Consider the following 21098-nt stretch of genomic DNA (forward strand, 5'->3'; position numbering starts at 1 on the left):
TCAACAATGTGTACTGCTAAAAGGCAAATTTCCTTCAGATTTTTTTTTTTTTTTTTTTTTTTTTAAGTTTCCCGTTTGCTTCCCATATATTCTGCTTGCCTTGCCTCTCTGTTTACCGTATCCATAGCAACAGAGCTCTTCTACTTCCTGTCCACTGCCTGTGTAGAAATGGTAGTTAAATGCAGCTACACGCTATCTGTTTGACCAGATACCCATGCTGTAGCTATACAAGCAATAATAATCTTATATCGAAAAATATTATTAAGCTCGTTTGCTGGCATTCGCCTACAACACACAGCAGCGACGCTTCATGCGGGACATTAATTTGGACCGAGCGGGTCCGGTGATGAGGTCGCGACTTGACAACGGTTTGCACAGCGACTGCCATAATTGACCAATCAGAGTGGAGTATTCACCGTAAGAGGAGATAACGGCGTACAGCATTCTCCTGGCTGGGTTTGTTTGACAGCGGGCACAGCATGAACCAAACAGGAAAGATGAACGATAAATGGACCCAAGCCGGCTGGAGACTAGAGCAGAAATATGCAAACAAGGTGTTAGTAGGCAACTGGGTGGAGGAAAGACTACAGGTAGGAATTTTCAGCTTACTGCTCCTTTTTTTTTTTTTTTTTTTTTTTTTTTTTTACTGTTTTCCACTCTATGATAATGTAACATTTGTCAAGAGGATATCAGAGGACACTGGCTCAGTAAACAGAGCGATGCCTCTCGGTCCAGCCTGTGGGCAGGGCAAGCAATCTTACAGTACCTCTATCCAAATAAGGTATCCCAGTACAAGGATACCGCTCATTTGAATGTGTCAACACACACAGTCTCCTCCCTTTTTCTGACATAGATCCAAAACACACAACCATCTCTGTGGCCGTCTGAGTGCTGCAGCATCTCAGTTTGTAGTCAAATCTATAGCAGTAATGAGTTAACCTCATTTCAACTACATCAGCACAGCCTTCTGGTTGGAGATGCAAGAACTCAGGACTAATTGTATTGACGTGAGGTATGGTCAAGGGCTGCTGGTTCAGGATCTGAGAGGAGGAATGACTAAAGAAATACTGTACAGCAGCGTGGATCGATAGTGAAGTGTGAGCTTTGCTGATCCCTGTGCAGGGCTTTCTGCTCAAGTGGCTCTAAGTCCCCCGCTTTGCTCCCCTCACCGATGTCTGTTTGTTCTGTCTGAGACAGTTCACTCGAGAGCCAAAGATGGCCAACAGCACCTACCATGCAGACTATCGGCCTCACTGGGACTCCAAGCCAGACGCCTTTGAGAGGAGAGCGGCGCTGCGCAGAGCTGAGGTCAGCCTTAAAACTGTGCAATCATGACATTACCACTGTTGGAATGCTTGTCACAACTCTGCAAGTCAGCGCTTTTTCCTTTGAGTAGTGGCCACTCCTGCAGAGCATCAACATGCCAAGATAAAGACCTTGATAAAAAAAAAACTCTTTATGAAAGAAAATGTCTGAATGGATGCAGCAATCATGGAAGATGTTTAAATCATCAGTTTTACTGGGCGAGTCAGAGCAATTTGCTGCTTTCACATTTTCCTTCAGGTGAAGATGATGTATTAAAGAACGGGTTATGCCCTCTGTATCTCAAAGCAGCGAAGCCCAGCGGTCTAGACTTCTGTGTATTGTCTTCCAGGGGCTCCCATCCAAGCTGCTCCATGCCCACTATGGCCCACCACGCTCTCATTACTTTGTCACCCAGTATGATGACAGCTATGGGCGTAGGCACAGCAGTGCACTGCCCACTCTGCACCCGTCTGACCACCCAGTCCCTGGTAAGACCAGAGTTGATATTGCCACACCACCGTTGCTTCACTATGAAAATTATGCACGGATAATCATATATTGAATAAGCAAACAGAGCTATATGAATGTGCTGCCAACATACTTCAGCTCACTAAATGTCAAATACACAAAACATATCAGCATTTGTGCTCATACACAATTAAATCTGGGTTGCCACAAATGCCCTTTATTGTTCCAAATCAGTCACTGGTGTAATTAATGGCTACAGCAACATGGCAGCTGAGCCTCCCTCCTCCCTGTGTTCTCTTCCAGCCCCTCCAACCAACTTTGGCCCACTGGAGTCCAAAAAGCACTGTTTGGAAAGGCAGCAGTCACACCTCCCACCAGTAAGTGTGTACAGGTCATCGTACCAGAGGCACCCACTTAGTGCCTTCTGCCAGCGCCGCTTTGCCAGCGCATCACGCATGCTCTCCAGCCACCTCCACGCTGCCAACCATAACAACAAGGATCTGGATCTGAGACAGCGCTCACTGCTACAGGTCCCAGATCACGGTTCCAGTCTCCTTCCGCCATCACAAGGGGCTTAGGCAGACACTCTTGGATCGCCTCACATGCTGCCTGTTAATTTCGAAGCCGCGCTCAAAGCGGTGCCGTTTGAGGTTCTTATTTTTTATTAGTCTGCAGCATGCAAAATGTAATGGAGCAGAACATTTGGGAAATCAAAAGGAATTAAAAATTAAACACAAGTCTCATTATGTCCTTGTGAAGACTACGTTTACTGTGTGCTGTGTGATGAGTAGTTTCGGTGTTTGTATATGTGTGTGTGTGTGTGTGTGTGTGTGTGTGTGTGTGTTTGTGTGTGTAGGGGAGAGAGGAAGGGGCTGAGTCCATAAATCATGTCCGCCCTTCCAGAGGATAATTACATGCAAATTCTCTCTCTCTCCTCACGCTTAATATTTGAAACTCAGAATGGGCTGTTAGTATTGCCCTAGATACTCTTGGGGGGGAAAAAAGAAAAAAGAGAAAAAAAAAAAAAAAGAGGAAAAAAAGAAACAGAGTGTTGACGCCAGAGCTGACCTGAGTATTGAGGCAAACCAGAAGCCATGAGTCATCCAAGGGAAAGTCTGAGGGGACGTGTCTAACTCCCATTCCATTAGGTGTTTAATTACAGGGAATCAAAGTGTTTAATTAGGAAGAATCAAAGATGCTTATGTTTGATGGTCAACCATCTGCGTCTGCCTCTCTCTTCCCGCCTGTCTGCTGCCTTCCAGTGCAGCTGAAGCTCTCTGTCTCACCTACTGTTATCTAGTTAGTCACTCTGCCGCGCTGCTGATGTCTGTGTGTCATTATGGGGGGAAAGTCTCAAGCTCAGCAGATCTACAGTACCTCTGAGTGCAGGCTGTGCTTCCTCTTTGTGCCACATGATGGTGCTATAGCAGCATGTCACTCACGGGAACCTGCCACTGTGTTGCCTTTGAAGTCCACAGCTCTCCCGGTCTGCACAGCCAGAGACATGCCGGCGAATGAGCAAACAATGAGGGATTTGATATGTTTGTGATTCATAGGCACATTCTCTATTGTTAACCGTTCACCGCATCAAATTAAACCAGAAGTGTTTATCTCGCTGCTGATGTCATAGTTGATCACTGGCTATCAATCAAGCACCGGAGCAGACATGTGACTCAGTGGCATCATTCAGAAATTTTGGATTATGATACAATGGATTAAAAATTTGAGTATTTCTGTGCTGTTGTTTGTAAGACAACAGATTAAACAAAGTGATTCAATTCATGGTACAATGGTCATAGGCAGGTACAAACAAATATTCAGCAGATCCGTGCTAAAAACAAACACAATGCTTCGTAGCCCCCTGAAAAAAGTGAATAAAATATTAAAATAACTGCCAGTCTTAGTCTTGGAAGAGTTTCAGAAGTCGTGACAAATGTTTATAGAAGCTCACATATTCATATTGTATGACATAAGCATTTACATTCTGTCATATCTAAAGAGCAAATGTAGATAATTGCATTGCACCCGGTCCACTGTGTAAGTAATATCTGTGCCCTACAACGTGATGCACAATGATAAATTATCACTGTATTGCCCAATCTCTGTAATGTGTTGCAGCCGAATGAACCCATTTGCTTTAAGACGTGTTAATGAATTATCTTAGTCGCTCAAGAAGTAAGCATCTGGTATGATTTAAAACTAACTTAATGGCAGAGAAGAGGAGGCAAATCAGAGAAACAAACAATTTCCATGGCAGCAGTCCCAGTGTAAATCTAAACGAACAGTAGTCTGAATACCATTAATAGTCTCATATTTTACATTCATTGCCAGGGATTGAGACACAAGGAATACATGTTTCTTTGTGGAATACTCTCTCCAAGAAAATGTCCCGGTTTGAGAGAGAGTGGTGGCTACGTGGAGGGGAAAACACATATCAACACAGAGGTCACAGTTTCGCAGTAACATGATGTTGGATTGAGCTTAAGTGACTATAAACCATAAAACCGAGTAAATTATGTAAATCATGCAACCGAGAGCCCTCTCAATCAACAAGAAACCTAATGTTAAGTGTGATCCTGTAGGGATACTCTGTCACCGCATAATCTTTTGATCACTGGAAAAGTGTTTTCTCATTATACACTGGTCTGGAGAGGCTTCTTATCAGGGAGTGAAAGGACAAAAGGGAAAAGTATGCCCTTCGCCGCAGAGAGGACACTCAAATCCTCGGCGATGAAAGCAGGAGAGATCTCATCAGCCGTGAACCTCATGGTGAACTGCCGGCAGATGCAGAAGACGGCGTCGCCCAGCGTGGCACACTGGAAGGAGGGGCAGTGGAGAAGACGCCTGCTGCTGCACTCGTACCACAGCCGAGCCACGGTGTGGTAGCGGTAAACGCTGACACCCAGCAGCGGGTTGACATCGAACCGATAGAGGAAGCTCCTCACGGCCACCATGTCTGTGGTTCTGTCTTTGCCGCCGACCATCACGCTTGGCCTCCACGTGTCGGTTTTGGGGTTGTAGCGGAGCAGGGTATATCGAAGGGTTCCCCCGGAAACAAACAGCTCCCCGTTGCAGACCGTGACTCGATGGGCCACGGCGAATGTATCGTTTGGCAGCGGAGCCACAAACGTCCATCTGTCCATTCTTGGGTCGTAGCGCTCCACTGTGGACAGACACTCTCCTCCGATGGCGTAGATGTAGCCCTCCAGAGCTGCCAGTTTGCAGTGGGGCCTGGCCTCATTCATGGGACTGATCTCTTTCCAAATGGATGTCACAGGATTGTAGCAGAACACCCGCTTTGAGGGTGTCATTTCTCTGTCTATGCCCTTGCAGCCCACAGCGACAAATAAGTAGTTGTCCATTGTGCACATGGCACAGGCTTTGGAGATGACCTCCTGTGGGATTGGGCAGAGCGGGTGCCAGGCGTCTTTGTAGTCATCATAATAGTACAGAGCGCTGGATGCCTTCCTCTGCTCCATTTCTGCTGTCAGCCCTCCCGTGTTCCTCGCCCAGTCCTGAGGGTCCATATCAGCCACCACTACAAATCTCCTTCCTCTCATTCTTTGTTTTTGGATTCGCTCCCGTTCACCTGCCATTAGCCTCCCATAAAGGCTGGGGTCCCTGAGCACCTGTAGGTAGTTGTCTGACATGACTGTGAGGGCTGCTTGCTGCAGGGAGGTCTGGCTGTGTTTTTTAGCCAGGCCCAGCACTTCCATGCAATTCCCCAAATCAAGCTTACCCTTTAGGCTGTCCAAATCTGTGCTGTCGAGGTGTTTTGCTGGCAGGTGTAAAAATGGAGCCCCTGCTACAGTCTCCAGGTTGGGCTCCACCCCCACGTTAAAGCCTTTGCTGTCTGCAGAGGGACTGATCGTGGGGCTTGCAGAGTTGGACTCCTCACAGGATGAGGCCGGTGAATGATTTGCTGGTGCTGAAATTCTTGAAGTCAGAAAAGGGATGGGGAGCTCCGAATGCTCTGCTGCAGCCAGATAGCTCTCCTTGCGTAGGAGTACAGGCCTTGTGGGGTGCCTCGGCTCAGCGCTGACTAGTGAGGAGGGATGCTCAACAGCGCTTTGTGGTAAAACCAGATCACGCATAATGATGGGGCTCAGAGACGAAGGAGGCTCTGTGAGGCTGCTGCCACGGCTTCCCAACTCCACTGCCTGTGAGTCAGATTTTCTCTCATACTGACCCAACATGGTGTTTGAGTCTGTAATAGAGTGAGAGGATGACTCCACATAGTAATCATATATCTTTCCACGCACAACCTGGTCCCCTGTTCCTTCCAGCACCACGTTAGCATCCTCCACTTTGATCTCAGCCTTGGAGAGGAAGCTGGAGTAGGCCCCCTGGCGCTCCAGGTCCTGCCTTAACTCCCTGCCCACACCCACACAACCCTCCAGCCGCTGCAAAAAGCAAGGGGAATGACGCCCCGTTGTACTGGCCATCCCACTTGCTGTAGGACGAGGAAGGTTCAAAGCACATCCAAATGAAATATTACTGGTGGTAACCTCTACCTGCTTTTGATGAGAGAATATCTCCCTTTCCATGCTGATGCCTTGGTCTGCGCTGGATACATCTTCGGTGTTTTCAGCCCGGCGCAGGCATGGTTCAGCAGGCCTTTCATTGGTGCTGTCAGGTGTCAGGTCATCAGTGCCAGAGTTTATCTGCGAGGATGTAGGCTGCTCATCCCCATTATCCGTGCCACGTTTGGATAAGCTGTGTTTCAGCGTCATCTTGCAGTTCTGGCAGGTTGCATTTTGCGGCTCTCTGGTCTGCCTCTCTCGGCTGTCTTTGACACAGAGCTGACATCTCCTTGAATCCCTGGCACTGTAAAACCTGTAGGCCCAAGAAACCAGGAGCACGGCGGCCACGGAGAGACTCAGCTTCAACAGCAGCTGCATGTCGAACTGAACGCCCAGCAGCTCTGCTATGGGCATAGCTGTAGGCGAGGATGATGATACGGGCGACGATGACAACGATGCCGATTGAGCTTTGCTGACCTTCGCTATTGAACACTATTGTCGGTGCGTCTCAGCTGATAATAGCATTGTGCCTGGTTCAGTGTACAAGAGCTGCAGTGATCTGATGACTGTGCCTTTCCACTCAAAGGACGAAGCGTAAGTCGATACCTGTTGAGGCACTATTTGCATCCCTGGCTCTGTAGAGGCGGGGCACTGGTCATGCTCCACCTGCAGTGGGTGAGACGCAGACTCAATAATCATACACAGAATATGTAAATACCCCCTAGATCAATATTTGGTTATGCAATTTGCTGACTCACCCATGCTTTTCCCATAACAATCCGACGACTCTCCAAGTGTCATCGAAGAACCGTGAGATAATACGTTCTGGAATACAGCCCGCTCTTAAGTTATTGTTGTCTTTCGCCTGGTGTTTACAGTGTAGGCAGGAGTGGTTCAGGTCATATTTTATTATGGCAATTTCTGAACATGTCCATAAGAATATTATGATAGATCACACTCCTTAACTCGCTCAAACACGGGGTTAGATGCTGTAGGAAGAAAACTTGGTTTGAATAAGGGGTGGGGAGTAATGATAGGTGACATTTATCAAAAACTTAATGACCAGGATACATCTGTTTGCACAGCCAAAGCCACAGATCAAAGGTCTCTTACTGTGCCAATGCAGATGCTTAACTTTAGATTCTCTCATAAGGGAATTAAAATGCTGCTGTTAATGCAATGTGAAATGCAAGTACCTTGGCATTATGGATACACACAATTGTAAATAATGCAGATAACCCTCTGAAGAATGCCACGATCAAAGACGTGTCTGCAGAGAAATCTGACAAAGCCATCCATTTTCATACATTGTACAGAGATGCACACATACATCTCTGTCACTTGGCAGCCACGTCACTCCGTCACCGCCGTCAGGCTGTCATTTGTGTTGCTGATAGCATGCTTGAGCGAGGCCGCGGTCAACAACACGACAAAGAGTGTATTTAGGCGGCACAATGGTGAGCATCTGAGGGGTGTGTCATGCGGAGAGACATACAGAAGGCAAGTTCCTGGCTGACGTGGCCCACTGTTTGGTCATTTGATCGCACAGCCTGCAGGCAAGGAAACTGGATTCCACGGGCACGGCTACATCGTGAATAATTCACCGAAAGGCCACAGAAACATCTCGTTATTTTCATTGCTGCTCCCATCTCAGGTGTGCTATTCAGCAGCAAAATGACTGTCAGTCAGTGCATTGTTGTGTGGAGGCACTTTCACCTCTTCTCCCTCGGGGCACACATGAGAAGTGTGCAACATGCAACCGAACAAGAGCAGAAGGCACAAACAACATTTTTTAACAGGCCTTGTTTTTTTTTCCCACTAATAACTATGGAGATTAGTGAAGGAGCAGGAAGGCGAAACAGACATGGTATACAGACGGAGACCTAGTCAGTTTAACCCAAAGACTGTAGCTTAGGATTCCGTGACCATCACGTTTTCCGAGTCATTATTTTGTGAAGGGAATAAGAGAACGATAAGGAGGCAGGGGCTTATCCTGAGGGGTCATCCTGCCTCCTCACAGAGAATAAAACATGGCAGTATCTACTTATAATGAGCATACCCAGCAATTCCTCCATGTGTGATTAAAGGGTGCACACAGAGGCTTGCTCTTTTGTCTCTGCGTTGATGCCCTTTTAGTAAAGAACAATTATTACCACCGAGGGGAATGATTAAATACTTCAAATCTATGGTTAAATTAGGAAACTTTCCTTTGGTGGGTAATAGAAATTGTTATAAAGCCACACATGAAAAAGGGTCGTATTTATTGCTAGTTGCATCTGTTTGGTCCATCATTGTTTGTTTAGGACAGCTTTGAACCGACATGAATTAGATGTGATGTTACATGAACTGTTTGCACATACTGTCATCTTGTGGACACAATACACACACACACACACATGCACACATATACATGCAGAGTCATGATGCGCTTTTTCTACAGGCAAGATAATTAAGTCATTAAAAGACAATTTGCCCATTTTCTAATGCATTCAGAGATGCTGATGGACCTGTTTTCTCCCTTGAATGTGAATGGAAAGATAAAAGAACAAAAAGCACTGAAGTGCCTCTTGAATCAAAATTAAAATGATAGCGGGGTTCTAATGCTATACAGTGGGTAGACAAGAATTGGTGCCCTCTGCTTCCCTCACTGCAGAAAATTAATTCAAAGCACAGATGACTGTCTGTTAATAGTGTTTGTGCTATGCAGCTCTCATCTCCAGAATGCGGGAATATGGATTGTACTTTGGCAAGGTGAGCCAATATCCCAAACGGATGGGTCTATCCTTTCTGTTCTACTAAGCTTTAAAAATCTCTCTCCTCTTACCTCCCACCTGGTTTAAACCTTAATCCTTTAATACATGTTGTGTCCTTAGAATAGCTTGAATTGCAATTCTTGTGCGAAGTCAAAAAAAAAATGCAGGATTACTCTGCATTAGGCTACCCTTCACCGTGTGTGAGAGAGTATTTAATGAAAGGGTTAACAGCAAAGTCAGAATCTCCTTTAAAAGTCATGTAGGCTTGGAGGCAGTCAATAGAGTGTTAACAGCCTGAAACAAAGTGCATTTCGGAGCCGGCATGCAGGTGAGCAAGTACAAAACAGGCCTCTGTGTCTCCGCACGGACAGGCCGTCTTTCACATTTCCCTGATATGATGGGAATGTAATCAAACGATGCTGTAATCAATTCCTCCTGCCATCTAGCTGTGCACGAGGAGATACATTATCTGTCCCCCACATTAAAGAGGCCTGGTTGATGCACTGGGCATGTCAAGTCAAACACAGTGTCACGTCATAAGTAAAGTCAAGGCTTGTAGTTTGATCATCTCTCCATTTTAATACAGGTGATATGAAACAAATGCAACAACCCTGTTTACACACGCTGCCTCAGGTGAGCACCTCCCTGGAATGGCGGCTAAAATGATCCTACTAGTAAATGTCTGGGTAAGAGTTACGTATTGTACACAATGTAGGTCACTTAAGATAGTATGTAACAAGTAAATAACTGGATTACAGGCCAGTGACAATGAGCTGCAGCGGCTGTCGACTGCAACACACGAAAAGGAGAAAGAATCTTCAAACGTCACATGCACCACAACCCCAAAACAGCAGACATATGTTAGATATTTTTTCTTTCTTTCTTTCTTTTTTTTTCTTTTTTTTTTTTTTAAACTCGAGACCTGCCATATAGATGTAAAAAGCCCAAATGAGAAATAAAAATGCTGTTTATTGTTCTGTCCTTTCAGCCAAAGGATTAACTCTGGAAACAGTTTTTTTTTTTTTTTGTTTGTTTTTGTTTTTGTTTTTTTTTTGTGGATGAAATACAAACAAAGACTGTAAACCCCAACCATCTCAGCAACCATCCCTGACCTTATAACCCATATAACTTCTTTAATTATCTTCAATATTTACACTGATGTACACAAAATACACTCAAAAAGGAGATTTTTTTTTTCCAGTTTCTCAATGCATTTAAATCCTCTTGTACATTCTGCACCATCAGAAAAAAAGAAATACTCGTATATTAATAAAAAAAGAATGTTCTCTTGGAGCATCTGTGTTTATTCCCCCGTGGTTTATCAGCTTGCCGCTAATCGGGTGCATCCCGGGACATGTGACAGAAGGGTGCGGTCAATACGGTGGTGCCGCTTAAGCCAGTTCCACATTTCACATTTTCAGTCAACACCAATGATTAACTCGTCAAAATAAAATCCAAAATGCTTTTTTCTTTTCCGTTTCAAATCAACTGATTTTATTTGTCAACAGGCAGACGTGGGACAAGAAACAAAAAAAGGTGTGATTGGGCAGGGCTATATAGGAGGCGGTTATTCTCATGTTCATCATGTTGTTCTTTTGATATCATTATCTTGGTTATTATTTCGTTACAAAAACAGTGGAGCGCCATCGTGTGGTGGCACTGTTTCCTGATAGACTGACGCATGGAGGGTCTGTTGATGACTGGAGAAGGCTTGCAGGATTGTGGAAAGTGTGTGTGTCTGTGTGCATGAGTGTGTGTGTGTGTGTGTATGCGCATGTGTATGTGTATGTGTGTGCCTGTGTGCATATGTGGCTGTTATGTAAGAAGGGCAAATATATGTGTGTGTGTGTGTGTGTGTGTGTGAGCGATAGAGAGAGAGAGAGTGTCTTGGATGGGAGGTTTCACGTCAGCTCCACTGTCACTGTGAGGACAAGTGCCATCCACGTTAGTCCGAGCACGTCCACGGAAGAGGCTCCATCTAGGGAGAAAGTCACAGTCAGACAAAAACACAGTTCCACAGTCTTCTATTCAACATGTCAGCAACAATCAACCTCTGAGATAATGAAACTGGAAATGATAATGATACTGGATGAAAAGAAGAAGATCTGCTTCTTAGCACTGCAAAAACGCAAAATCTTACCAAGATTATTTGTCTTATTTCAAGTCAAAAATGTCTTATTTCTAGTCAAAATATTAGCTAGAAACAAGAAACAAATTTTGCCAATGAAACAAGCAAACTTTCACTTGTTTCAAGCAAATTTTCACTTGAAACAAGAGACAATTGTCTAAGAACAAGTTACTTCTGAGGTGATCGTGTCTTATTTTAAGTGTAATGAGATATTTTGACTAGGAATAAGACATTTTTGACTTGAAATAAGACAAATAATCTTGGTAAGATTTTGAGTTTTTGCAGTGAGTATAGTGCTATACTCTACCGACCACCATGACACCAAAAACATTCTTTGGGGTTCAATAAAAGGGTTTCCTTGCTTCTTTCTGCAAAAACAGTTAGTGAGGTGGAGTTTGCTGCTGAGTCACTGATGCAGCTGAGGCAAACAGAGACACATGTTCACTCAGTGAGTGTTCTTTTAAGTAAATTAGATCCTTTTTGGCACAGATATTGTGTTACTTGCTTGACAAGAGATATTTGTCACGTTAATGTTTGTTGCAATCTCAAGGCCCTGTTTTGTCCTTATGATGAAGGCAGTGGTGGACAGTAACAAAGTATATTTATTTGATTACAGCATATGTACTTCATGTAAATTTTTTTTTGTTGTTGTTGTTGTTTTTTGGGAAACTTATGACTTTTACTCCACTACATTTCAAAGACAAATATTGTAGTTTTGACTTCACTACATTTCTGTGAAGGTTGTCATTACTTGTTACTTTTGAGCATAGCTTTGAAGTCAGCTGCTGATTTTTTTTCTTTTCTTTTCTAAAATGTGATTGGCTGCACGCTGTGCTCTTCACAGGAGAAAAAACAGTCACAGTACCTGCTCTCGACTGGGTTTGAAAGTATGTCATTCAGCTCCGTGAGACAAGCGCAAGCAAGACATCTGCTTTCAAAGAAAACTGCATCCATTCCATTTTTTTTTTTTTTTTGTAGCAAAGTGCAAATGTTTAGCAGAGTGGTTCTGCAAGCAAGTCAGTGCCTTCATTATGTGGCTTCAAAGAGTTAACAGGTTCTGTAAATATATTGTCAAAACAATACAGCAATGCGTTTATATTAAAAAGAAAATATACGTTTGAATACTTACATATTTTTAAAAGCAAGCACTGCAGTATTTTAATTAAAATAAAACCAGGAGGATCTATAGTTTGACTCAGGTAATGTGTACTTTGTCCACCACTGGAGGAAGGTTAGGTTCGCAAACAAGCTTCCCACCTGTTATTAAGATAGTGTCAAAATGAATGTTATTTGATTAGGCAGCAGATTTGTTAACTTTATCTCACTAGCTGCCATAGCAGAAAGATTTCAGTGGATGTTGCTTCCCCAGAGCAACAGAATCTGCTGTTGTACGTTGATCAGTTCATCGTAAGTCAACCTGCTGTTGTTATTAGTCATGCAGGCACAACCGACATGAAACAATGTCATGGCAACCTGAACTTGTAAAAGAGGCCTTTATCTCACTCTGTAACAAGCTCATCCAGCCGTCTGATCATCTCAGGTCTCCCGCCTGTGTTCAATGACATCTATTCAGCTGTTTGCCTTCAATTGTTGCCTTAGAACTTGATTTCATTTCTGCCGGCCTGGCTTTTTATTGATAACCAGGGCAACATGCACTTCTCAGTACAGATGGCCTCAACCTCAGCTGTATAGGCTGTGTTGTGACTATGTTGCAAGCTGAAAACCTGGCCTTAAACAACTATTTGACCCCTCTCAATCCAATGAAGGTCTTAGCCCAGGTGGCTGTCTTTACAAACCATTACCTGATCATTTTCTCTGTGGCAGTAATTATATCAACGTGCATTCCTGCCAGTTTGGCCCCTCTCTGCCTCGCCCTTCATTCCCATTTCTGTGGCTTCAGACCACACACCGACTGCAGCCCCCTTGCACACTGGGATAAGTGGGAGTCCAGCTGGCAACACATAACCTGAGATCCAATCAGTTAAGTTAACCTCATGAAACTAATGTTTCTGGTGATGCTGTGACGTCTGACTTGTTGAATGTAAAGTTCCCTGTTAATAAGGCTTACACTGCAAAAACTCAAAATCTTACCATAATTATTTGTCTTATTTCAAGTCAAAAATGTCTTATTTCTAGTCAAAATATCTCATTACACTTAAAATAAGACATGATCACCTCAGAAGTAACTTGTTTTTAGACAATTGTCTCTTGTTTCAAGTGAAAATTTCCTTGAAACAAGTGAAAATTTGCTTGTTTCATTGGCAAAATTTGTTTCTTGTTTCTAGCTAATTTTCACTTATTTCAAGTGAATTTTCACTTTTTCCACTGGCAAATTTTGCCAATGAAACAAGCAAATTTTCACTTGAAACAAGAGACAATTGTCTAAAAACAAGTTACTTCTGAGGTGATCATGTCTTATTTTAAGTGTAATGAGATATTTTGACTAGAAATAAGATATTTTTGACTTGAAATAAGACAAATAATCTTGGTAAGATTTTGCGTTTTTGCAGTGTATATCTGTCGAGATTTTGTTTGTGCTAATGAACTCCACTTTTTATGACTCCAGTCTCCTGTCTATGGGCCAAAGTGATGCTTGCACAGTGAGGTGACACCCCTGGATTCTTTGTGCGTTCACCAGACTGGGCTGACAGGTCTTCTGCAGCGGCATACGTTCTCCTCGGTGACGTGTTTCATGGCTATAATTCAGCGCATTGCCATACAGTGCAGCCTGACGTGTTGTCTGGGAGCACTGGAATTCTGACAAAGATGAATGCAGCCCCTCATGGGGAGCATGGTTTTCTGCTCTGCTACGGCCCTAACTGACTGACAGGGGTGGTCCCTCCCACACGCAGCAGAGGAGGAGTGGGGTGCTCAGCCATTAAGCGATCAGGCACGTGTGCGGTGACCTCTTGGGGCCTTGTTGTATACCGATTTGACTTGCATGCGAGGCATGTCTGCGCCTCACTCCACGATCGGCGCCTCCATGCTGACCTGATTCTGTCCTTGCTGTGGCACACCTGCTCCTGCGCTTACCAACGCATTTGCATATTCAAATTAGCATCCCAAAGATATGGCCAGCAGAGATGGAAAAGGGGGGAAATAAAGAGAGGCAGGAAAAGACAGATGCAGACCAAAGGAAAGGAGATTGGAGTTTGGGAGAGGGAAAGAAAGAAAGGGAATGAGAACGGGGAGAAGCAGAAAGAGAGAGAGAGAGTAGTCAGAAAGGTGAGAGAGAGGAGGAGATGGGGAAGCGAGGGAAAGACAGAAAGTCAGGAATATGGGGAGACGGGAGACGGAAAGTGAGTTTAAAAGTCAGAGTGAGGGAGACGGAAAGGTGGTTGTCATCCCTCTGTGGCTTCTCGTGACAATCCCTCAGCTTTACATATGATAATCTGAGAAGCTGCAAATGAGCCACCGCTGCACATATGAAACAACAATAATCTCACTCTCAGCCAAAAGTGACAGGAGTGGTTAGTCATTCACGAGGCTTGTCGCACCTCTTCTGAACACTGGCAACGCTGAATCCTGACTGAATCACCCTGGTATAGACGACACGGGGGCAGCACATTCAGGACAGAATGAGAGGCATCGACTCGTCAATACTGAAACCACACTCTCCTAAGGAGCTTGCATCTTTGATCAATGCCAGATTTTTTTTTTTTTTTTTGCTGAAAGAACAGGCTGCATTGTCACATTATGCTTTTTTCTCGTATTACGTTCGGCGTCTGAAACATCTCCAGAAATATAATGATCAAGCGATGGAGCAGGAATCCTACCATTATGAGATGCACTACAATGGCAACAGACACATTCAAAGGCAGTGGTTTCCATGGCCGCGATACTTACTGTTCTGATTCTGTGTGTTTTTCATCATGCTCGGATTTTCTGTAGGAAACAAAGGCGAAAGATAAACAGTCAGACAAGCACAAAGGCATTGTGCTGTGTGAGTTGTGAGACTGGGGTGATTTTATAAGTGAGCGAAAGAGTGACACTTGATTTGGAGAATGACTGAAAAAAAAATAAATAAATAAAGAGAGAGGGAAACAGATAAAGAGATCCAGATCCAGGGAGCGGCTGAGAATAAGAAAATGAGGAAATAGTGATCTCTGACATCGGTTGTGGCTTTCTAATGAAGCTGAACTCCTAAGTTCCTAAAGCACATGGCAAATGACGTGCCCCTAGTGAGGATGACTGTGAATATTAATGGAAGTGGGAGCGCGGCGCACTCCACCAGAACTGCCACGACAGTTTCAGCAACAGCAGCCAGAGAGACTCGGCTGCTACAAGCAAGAAGGAGGTACTGCAGAGAGTTTGGAGAAAACTAACTCCACCTCTAATAAGTACTTGCGATGTCCAGCCCGCACAATATGCTCTGACAATGTGTTTCCGAGCTCTCAGAGGGATAAAGTAATTGCAACGGAAGGAGTGCGAGGGCTTGCAGAGTATTAGCAACACCCCTAGGTTCCATTTTGCGGGCTATTTTTGGACTGCAGACTTTCCACATGCATCCAGGTGGATGCCATATATACAGTATGGAACCGCTGTTGTCTGACAGCAGCAACATTAACATAGCATCCCCCTCTCAGAGGCACAGAAAATTGTGAGTGTGTGCCTCTGCGCGTCTGCGTGTGCATTTTGTGTGTGAGTGCTGGTGTTACTGCCTCTGCCTCCCCAGTGCTGACTCACTTCACAGTAATCTCAGAGGGTATTATCACTGAAGGTGGCTAAAGATGTACATCATCAAGACATGAGCACTGTTCTCTGCCGCTGAAGACTCTCTATACCAAGCCGTCATTATACTCTATTATTCCTGATGATGTATATTCAACACTTTGCCAAGTGTGCGGAGCTCCTGAATATATTTCTCTTCGCCCCCGGGAGGACTAGAAGTGTCTCATCTCAAGGCCATGGGGGACGGTGCCAAGGTCACTTAATCACCATTTACTTCCCCCCAAGCGCGCGTGGAAGCCATCTACAAGGAGCAGGCAGACAGATGGGCCACACTAGGCACGTAGACGATGACACCTAAGGGTGCATCAGGGTGTTAAATAGACATTAGCACTCTTCCTTGCAAAACGCCTCCCAAGGTAACGCCTACCCAAAGTGGCAGTTTCCCCTTAAAGTGGGCCCGCCCAGTAATTTGTACATTTGTGACACAGTTTAAACCTTGTTTAAAGGAGGGTCTCAGGGGAATAGATTGTTGTTGATTCTATCAAGATAGACATGGGACTCCTGTGATATCCAAAAGCTTCCGACAACTAATCTGTATTTTTTTTTTTTATGCCTGAAACTGATATCGGAGTGGTCATTTCTCCACTTTGTGCACACGTAAATAAGGCTTACTAGTGCAAGCTAGTTGCAGCTGGACAAGAACACAATGATGTCTTGTTTGACTGGTTTCCTCCATGACATTCATTCCATCGCAGTTTGGGGCATCGCTAATAAATTAGCCATGCACAGGCAGCATTGCAATTTCCTGCCTTGGTTTTGTTTCTGAGGGAAACACATTTCCATAAACACTGTCGTGACACAGTGTGGGTTACTGCAGCCTTATGGTCTTGACTGCATATTCACATGTCACCAAGTAAGTGTGGAAGAGTGTCCCGTTTTTGAAAACGCCCAAATGCAGGTGCACTTAATCCACACTTAATGAACCCTTATCCTACTACCACTCCAGAGAAATATTAAGGGCTACAATTCATCAGGAATTTGGAAAAGGAAGATGAAACGGTTAAGATATTAATAAAAGTTACCATAGGTTGCTATAGTCTGTATTATAAATGCCAAGTGTGATCCAATTATTTTCCTAATTACTTACATTTTTATTATTGTATTTACTGGGTGATAGCTTTTTTGGCTGATCCTGTTGCTTTAACGTCTGCATTGCTAAATGGGGTTTTAATGCGCATATTTGTTTAGAGAATACGTCCTCTTTAAATCATTTCTGTGCCTTTAAACATCACAAACTGCTGCTGCCTCTGGAAAGCTCCTCCTTTTGCCAAGTGTGTCCTGATGTGTGTTGACAAATGTCCGCACACTTGCAGTCCTCACATCTATTTACACACTTGGCCAGCTCCCGGAAATACATCACTCAAGTGGCCACTTAACTATGTTAAGAAGACCGCAAGTTTCAGTATCAGCATGAAGCCTTTAACCCTTTATAGGGCAAGTGACTATTTTTGGTAATTTCAGAAATTTTACATATCAGGCCCATCCCCTGTCTCAGTTAGTTCAATAATCATTTGGTCTTCACCCAGCCAATCAGCAAAGATCGCTCTACATCCCAGGTCACATGATTGTGGCATTTGACCAATCTCAATGGCTTTGATTTTCTATTACAAAATGAAAATTTTAGAAAAATTTTATAGAAGTAATAAAGTCCTGTCATGTTCTCTAATAACAGTCTAGGGTTGTTTTTTTGGATTTCAAAGTATTTCAATGAGTGCCCTATAAAGGGTTAACAGGCCGCAGTATAGCACAGGTGTTCTCTGGAGAATTTGGGCTAGCTTGAAAAACTACATTTCTCTCATGTATAATAATATTACATGTATAATAATAATAATTTCTCTCCCTGTATAATACAAGTGTCAACTGAGGGAACACCTTTTCAGCCACAGCAGAACTGATTTGATTAAAACGGTGCGTTCTTGATTGACCGAGCGCTCTGACGCTGTGCATGGCTCTGAGGGTCCCAGGTCTTTTCCGACAGTGTCCAGAGTAAACAGATCCAGAGCAGCAGGACACACAGACGTAATAGAGTCAGTAAGCGATCGAAGTCCCACATCAACACAGGTAAACGAATGACTTTCAGGTGCAGATGAACGCCACACCTTGGGCCGACCAATGAACAACGTGCTTTTCTAACACTGTCAACAGCAAAGATCCTTGTGTTTCCCATCACGGGGCCTTTGATGGGACTCGTGCCTGTTGGTGTTTAAGCGAGCGGGAGCGGCACAGCACAAGCCGGTGGTGGGACAGTCACTAAATCCCTTGCCACAGAATTCAGTTCTTCTCTCATATGCAGCCTTTAAAGAACGTGTTGTTGGGCCAATTAGCGATACAATCCCTTATTAATCATACACTTAGCTGGATTAATAATTCATACCTAAAACTGGTCACACAAAATCTCTTAAGTGTTTTTTCAAAGATATTGTAGATATATTAAATTAATTTTGTAGAATTATATAATTCTCTGTGACATTTTGCTGTGTTATTGTATAAGCGCTCCAGATAATTCTGGGAGAATCAACTTGTACAGTTGGCAAAAAAAACTGTTTGATATTCAGCTCCTGATAAATAATTGAACAAACCTAAATGTGATCTAAATTTAGCTAGTTGAGTAGTAGCCACTGGAGTGGGGGCCGGGGCGTGTTCCAAAGCAGCGAGTACATACCAAAGACTATGAGGCGAGTGTGCGTATCTGTGGAGCCCAGTGGATTCTGGGCCGTGCAGCGATACATGGAGCCGTTGAGCTCGGCGGGCACTCTCTCCAGAATCAGCTCCTTCCCCTCCCGCTCGGCGCTGCCGTCCAGCAGACGGCCTCCTACCCGTGTCCAGGTGAAGAGGGGCTCTGGGAACACCTCATTCTATCAACACCCAGCACCCAAATAGGATAGGAAGAGAGAGAGAGAGAGAGAGAAAGAGAGAGAGATAGATAGAGAGAGAGTAGGAGAAAAGGAGGGGTGAGAGGGCGGCGCAGCGAAAGTCTGTGAGTCTTAGCCAAGAGATTAAGAGCAAAGGATACATGAATAATACAAGCTCCAATTTTTTCCCCTAATGCAACGGCAAGTTAACAACATGCATTAATAATCAACACTTCACTTTACAACAGTTTTTTTTTTTTTCACATTTTTGAGCCCTCCAGAGAATCCCCCCCCACCATTCGCAATTTAAAAATATAGTACTCCTTGAAGCTGTATTTCATTCATATCAGTGGGTTGACATATTCAGAGATATTAAGAGAAGGGAATAAAGGGGGTGAATCTTTTGTTGCTTCTTCCTCTGAGGGATACGACTTCGCTCGTTCCTCCCCGATCCTCAGTCGTCTCCTCCATCCCTCCGATCCCCACCGCACACACGGTCACATAATACACACAGACACACACAATATGTCTTTGCTGCCATCTACTTGGTAAATTCTGAGTAAAGGCAGCAGGAGCACATGTTAGTGTAGACAATTAAGAAAGAGGTTTGCGGCGCTCAGTCTATTTCCAAATGAAAGCAGGCATCATCACACTGCCCGTTTTCAAACCAAACATGGCCTGGAAACGTTAGTCACGTAGACCATCGAGTGTGTTCTCCACTGGACCAAGGTCTGGGAACTTGTCATTCTGCAAGATTAGAGATCTGGAGGGGAAAGTCAAATCAAATCTGATTTCTCTCTTGCAACTGTTGCTAAGCATGATGTACTTGTCTGTGCTCTTGGCTATAATTTACCTTCTGCGGTGTTCAAACACTGCAAAAAGTCAAAATCTTACCAAGATTATTTGTCTTATTTCAAGTCAAAAATGTCTTATTACTAGTCAAAATATCTCATTACACTTAAAATAAGACATGATCACCTCAGAAGTAACTTGTTTTTAGATGATTGTCTCTTGTTTCAAGTGAAAATTTGCTTGAAACAAGTGAAAATTTGCTTGTTTCATTGGCAAAATTTGTTTCTTGTTTCTAGCTAATTTTCACTTATTTCAAGTGAATTTTCACTTTTTCCACTGGCAAATTTTGCCAATGAAACAAGCAAATTTTCACTTGTTTCAATTGAATTTTCACTTGAAACAAGTGAAAATTGTCTAAAAATAATTTACTTCTGAGGTGATCATGTCTTATTTTAAGTGTAATGGGATATTTTGACTAGAAATAAGACATTTTTGACTTGAAATAAGACAAATAATCTTGGTAAGATTTTACGTTTTTGCAGTGAACCAGTGAAGAGCACATGAAGACACGGCTGAATATGAGCATCGGTCCAGATTTGTGGTTTGCCCTCGGTTCATTTTGTTATGCTTGGCTTTTCAAGCATGAGTAACTGCTGGCTATCAGATGTCAACATCAGCCTCCTTATCCCCATAAAAACTGCACGTTTTGCGGTCACTGGGGGTGCTGGATCATGCAATCTTGGTGCAGTTATTACAGGAGCGCTCGTGTTTGAATGGCATTGTTCTCACTTGGCCAAATGGACCGAGCGCTCCCCGAGTTCAGCCGAGCACGCTTGGTGTGAATGCGCCCTTACAGCTCTCTGTGACCCGCTGAAAGTGTTTAATAGAGTGAAAATCTTCCTTGACGCACTGGTTTGTCATTGTTGTGACTAAGCTGGTGTGAATTGTCTAACCTTTGAAAAGCAAATGTGTTAATGGGAGTTCGCCGAAGCTCCTTATTCAAATAACGACAGCAGAGGAATGAGTTGGCAGATCAAGACAGGCTCCTGGCAAAGGTCAGATCAAGATAAAAAAAAACACTGAAGGGTCCGAGTGAGACCTTCCTTTTGCATATCTTCAACAGCCCATCAGGGGTCAAACTGTAAAGCTCTGTTGAAAGCATCACTGCCTTTTTTTTTTTTTTTAACTCTCATATGTGATGACAGTGTGAGGACCAGCAATGGAGTACAAATTTAATCCCACATTGTAGGATGGTCATAATAAATTCCAGAAACAATCAATTGGAGGGATACTGGCATTATTTATCGAAGTAAGAAAAAAGCGAGGGGCAAAATGATGTGGCTTGACACATAATCTTATCTGGTTTTTGAATTCCCAGAACCTTGGTCCAGTGAAGGATAAAGGGAGATTTGCTTTATGATCAATCTCCATGCACTGATGCCTGCTCCTGCCGAAAGGGCCTGACCGGCTGTATGCCACAGTAAAGCCTGTTTATAATAACCATTCCTTACACTATTCAAAGACAGACCTAATTCTGAAACCAGTG

At 43.8% G+C, this 21098-nt stretch overlaps 3 protein-coding genes across 4 annotated transcripts in view; 1 reads left to right on the forward strand and 2 right to left on the reverse strand.

Moving 5' to 3' along the window:
• Positions 1-90: 90 nt before the first annotated feature.
• On the forward strand, positions 91-2584 carry cfap107 (cilia and flagella associated protein 107). The gene is made up of 4 exons (XM_030052224.1): positions 91-590; positions 1198-1308; positions 1655-1793; positions 2077-2584. Exons 1-4 carry the CDS (start codon positions 480-482, stop codon positions 2349-2351), a joined length of 636 nt encoding a protein of 211 aa, XP_029908084.1. The 5' UTR covers positions 91-479; the 3' UTR covers positions 2352-2584.
• Positions 2585-3706: 1122 nt separating this feature from the next.
• On the reverse strand, positions 3707-6842 carry klhdc7a (kelch domain containing 7A). Its single transcript, XM_030052220.1, has one exon. The coding sequence runs from the start codon at positions 6708-6710 to the stop codon at positions 4407-4409; it is 2304 nt and encodes a 767-aa protein (XP_029908080.1). The 5' UTR covers positions 6711-6842; the 3' UTR covers positions 3707-4406.
• Positions 6843-9890: 3048 nt separating this feature from the next.
• Positions 9891-21098, reverse strand: part of igsf21a (immunoglobin superfamily, member 21a) — a 224342-nt gene continuing 213134 nt past the window's right edge. For both annotated transcript variants that reach the window (XM_030052223.1, XM_030052221.1), the window contains exons 8-10: positions 18571-18763; positions 15024-15062; positions 9891-11027 (exon numbers count right to left, since the gene is read on the reverse strand). In XM_030052223.1, the coding sequence (XP_029908083.1) occupies positions 10951-11027; positions 15024-15062; positions 18571-18763 (309 nt within the window). In that variant the 3' untranslated portion in view covers positions 9891-10950. The remainder of the gene's footprint in view (positions 11028-15023; positions 15063-18570; positions 18764-21098) is intronic.

Source organism: Myripristis murdjan, chromosome 5, assembly GCF_902150065.1.
Source record: "Myripristis murdjan chromosome 5, fMyrMur1.1, whole genome shotgun sequence".
Classification (NCBI taxonomy): Eukaryota; Metazoa; Chordata; class Actinopteri; order Holocentriformes; family Holocentridae; genus Myripristis; species Myripristis murdjan.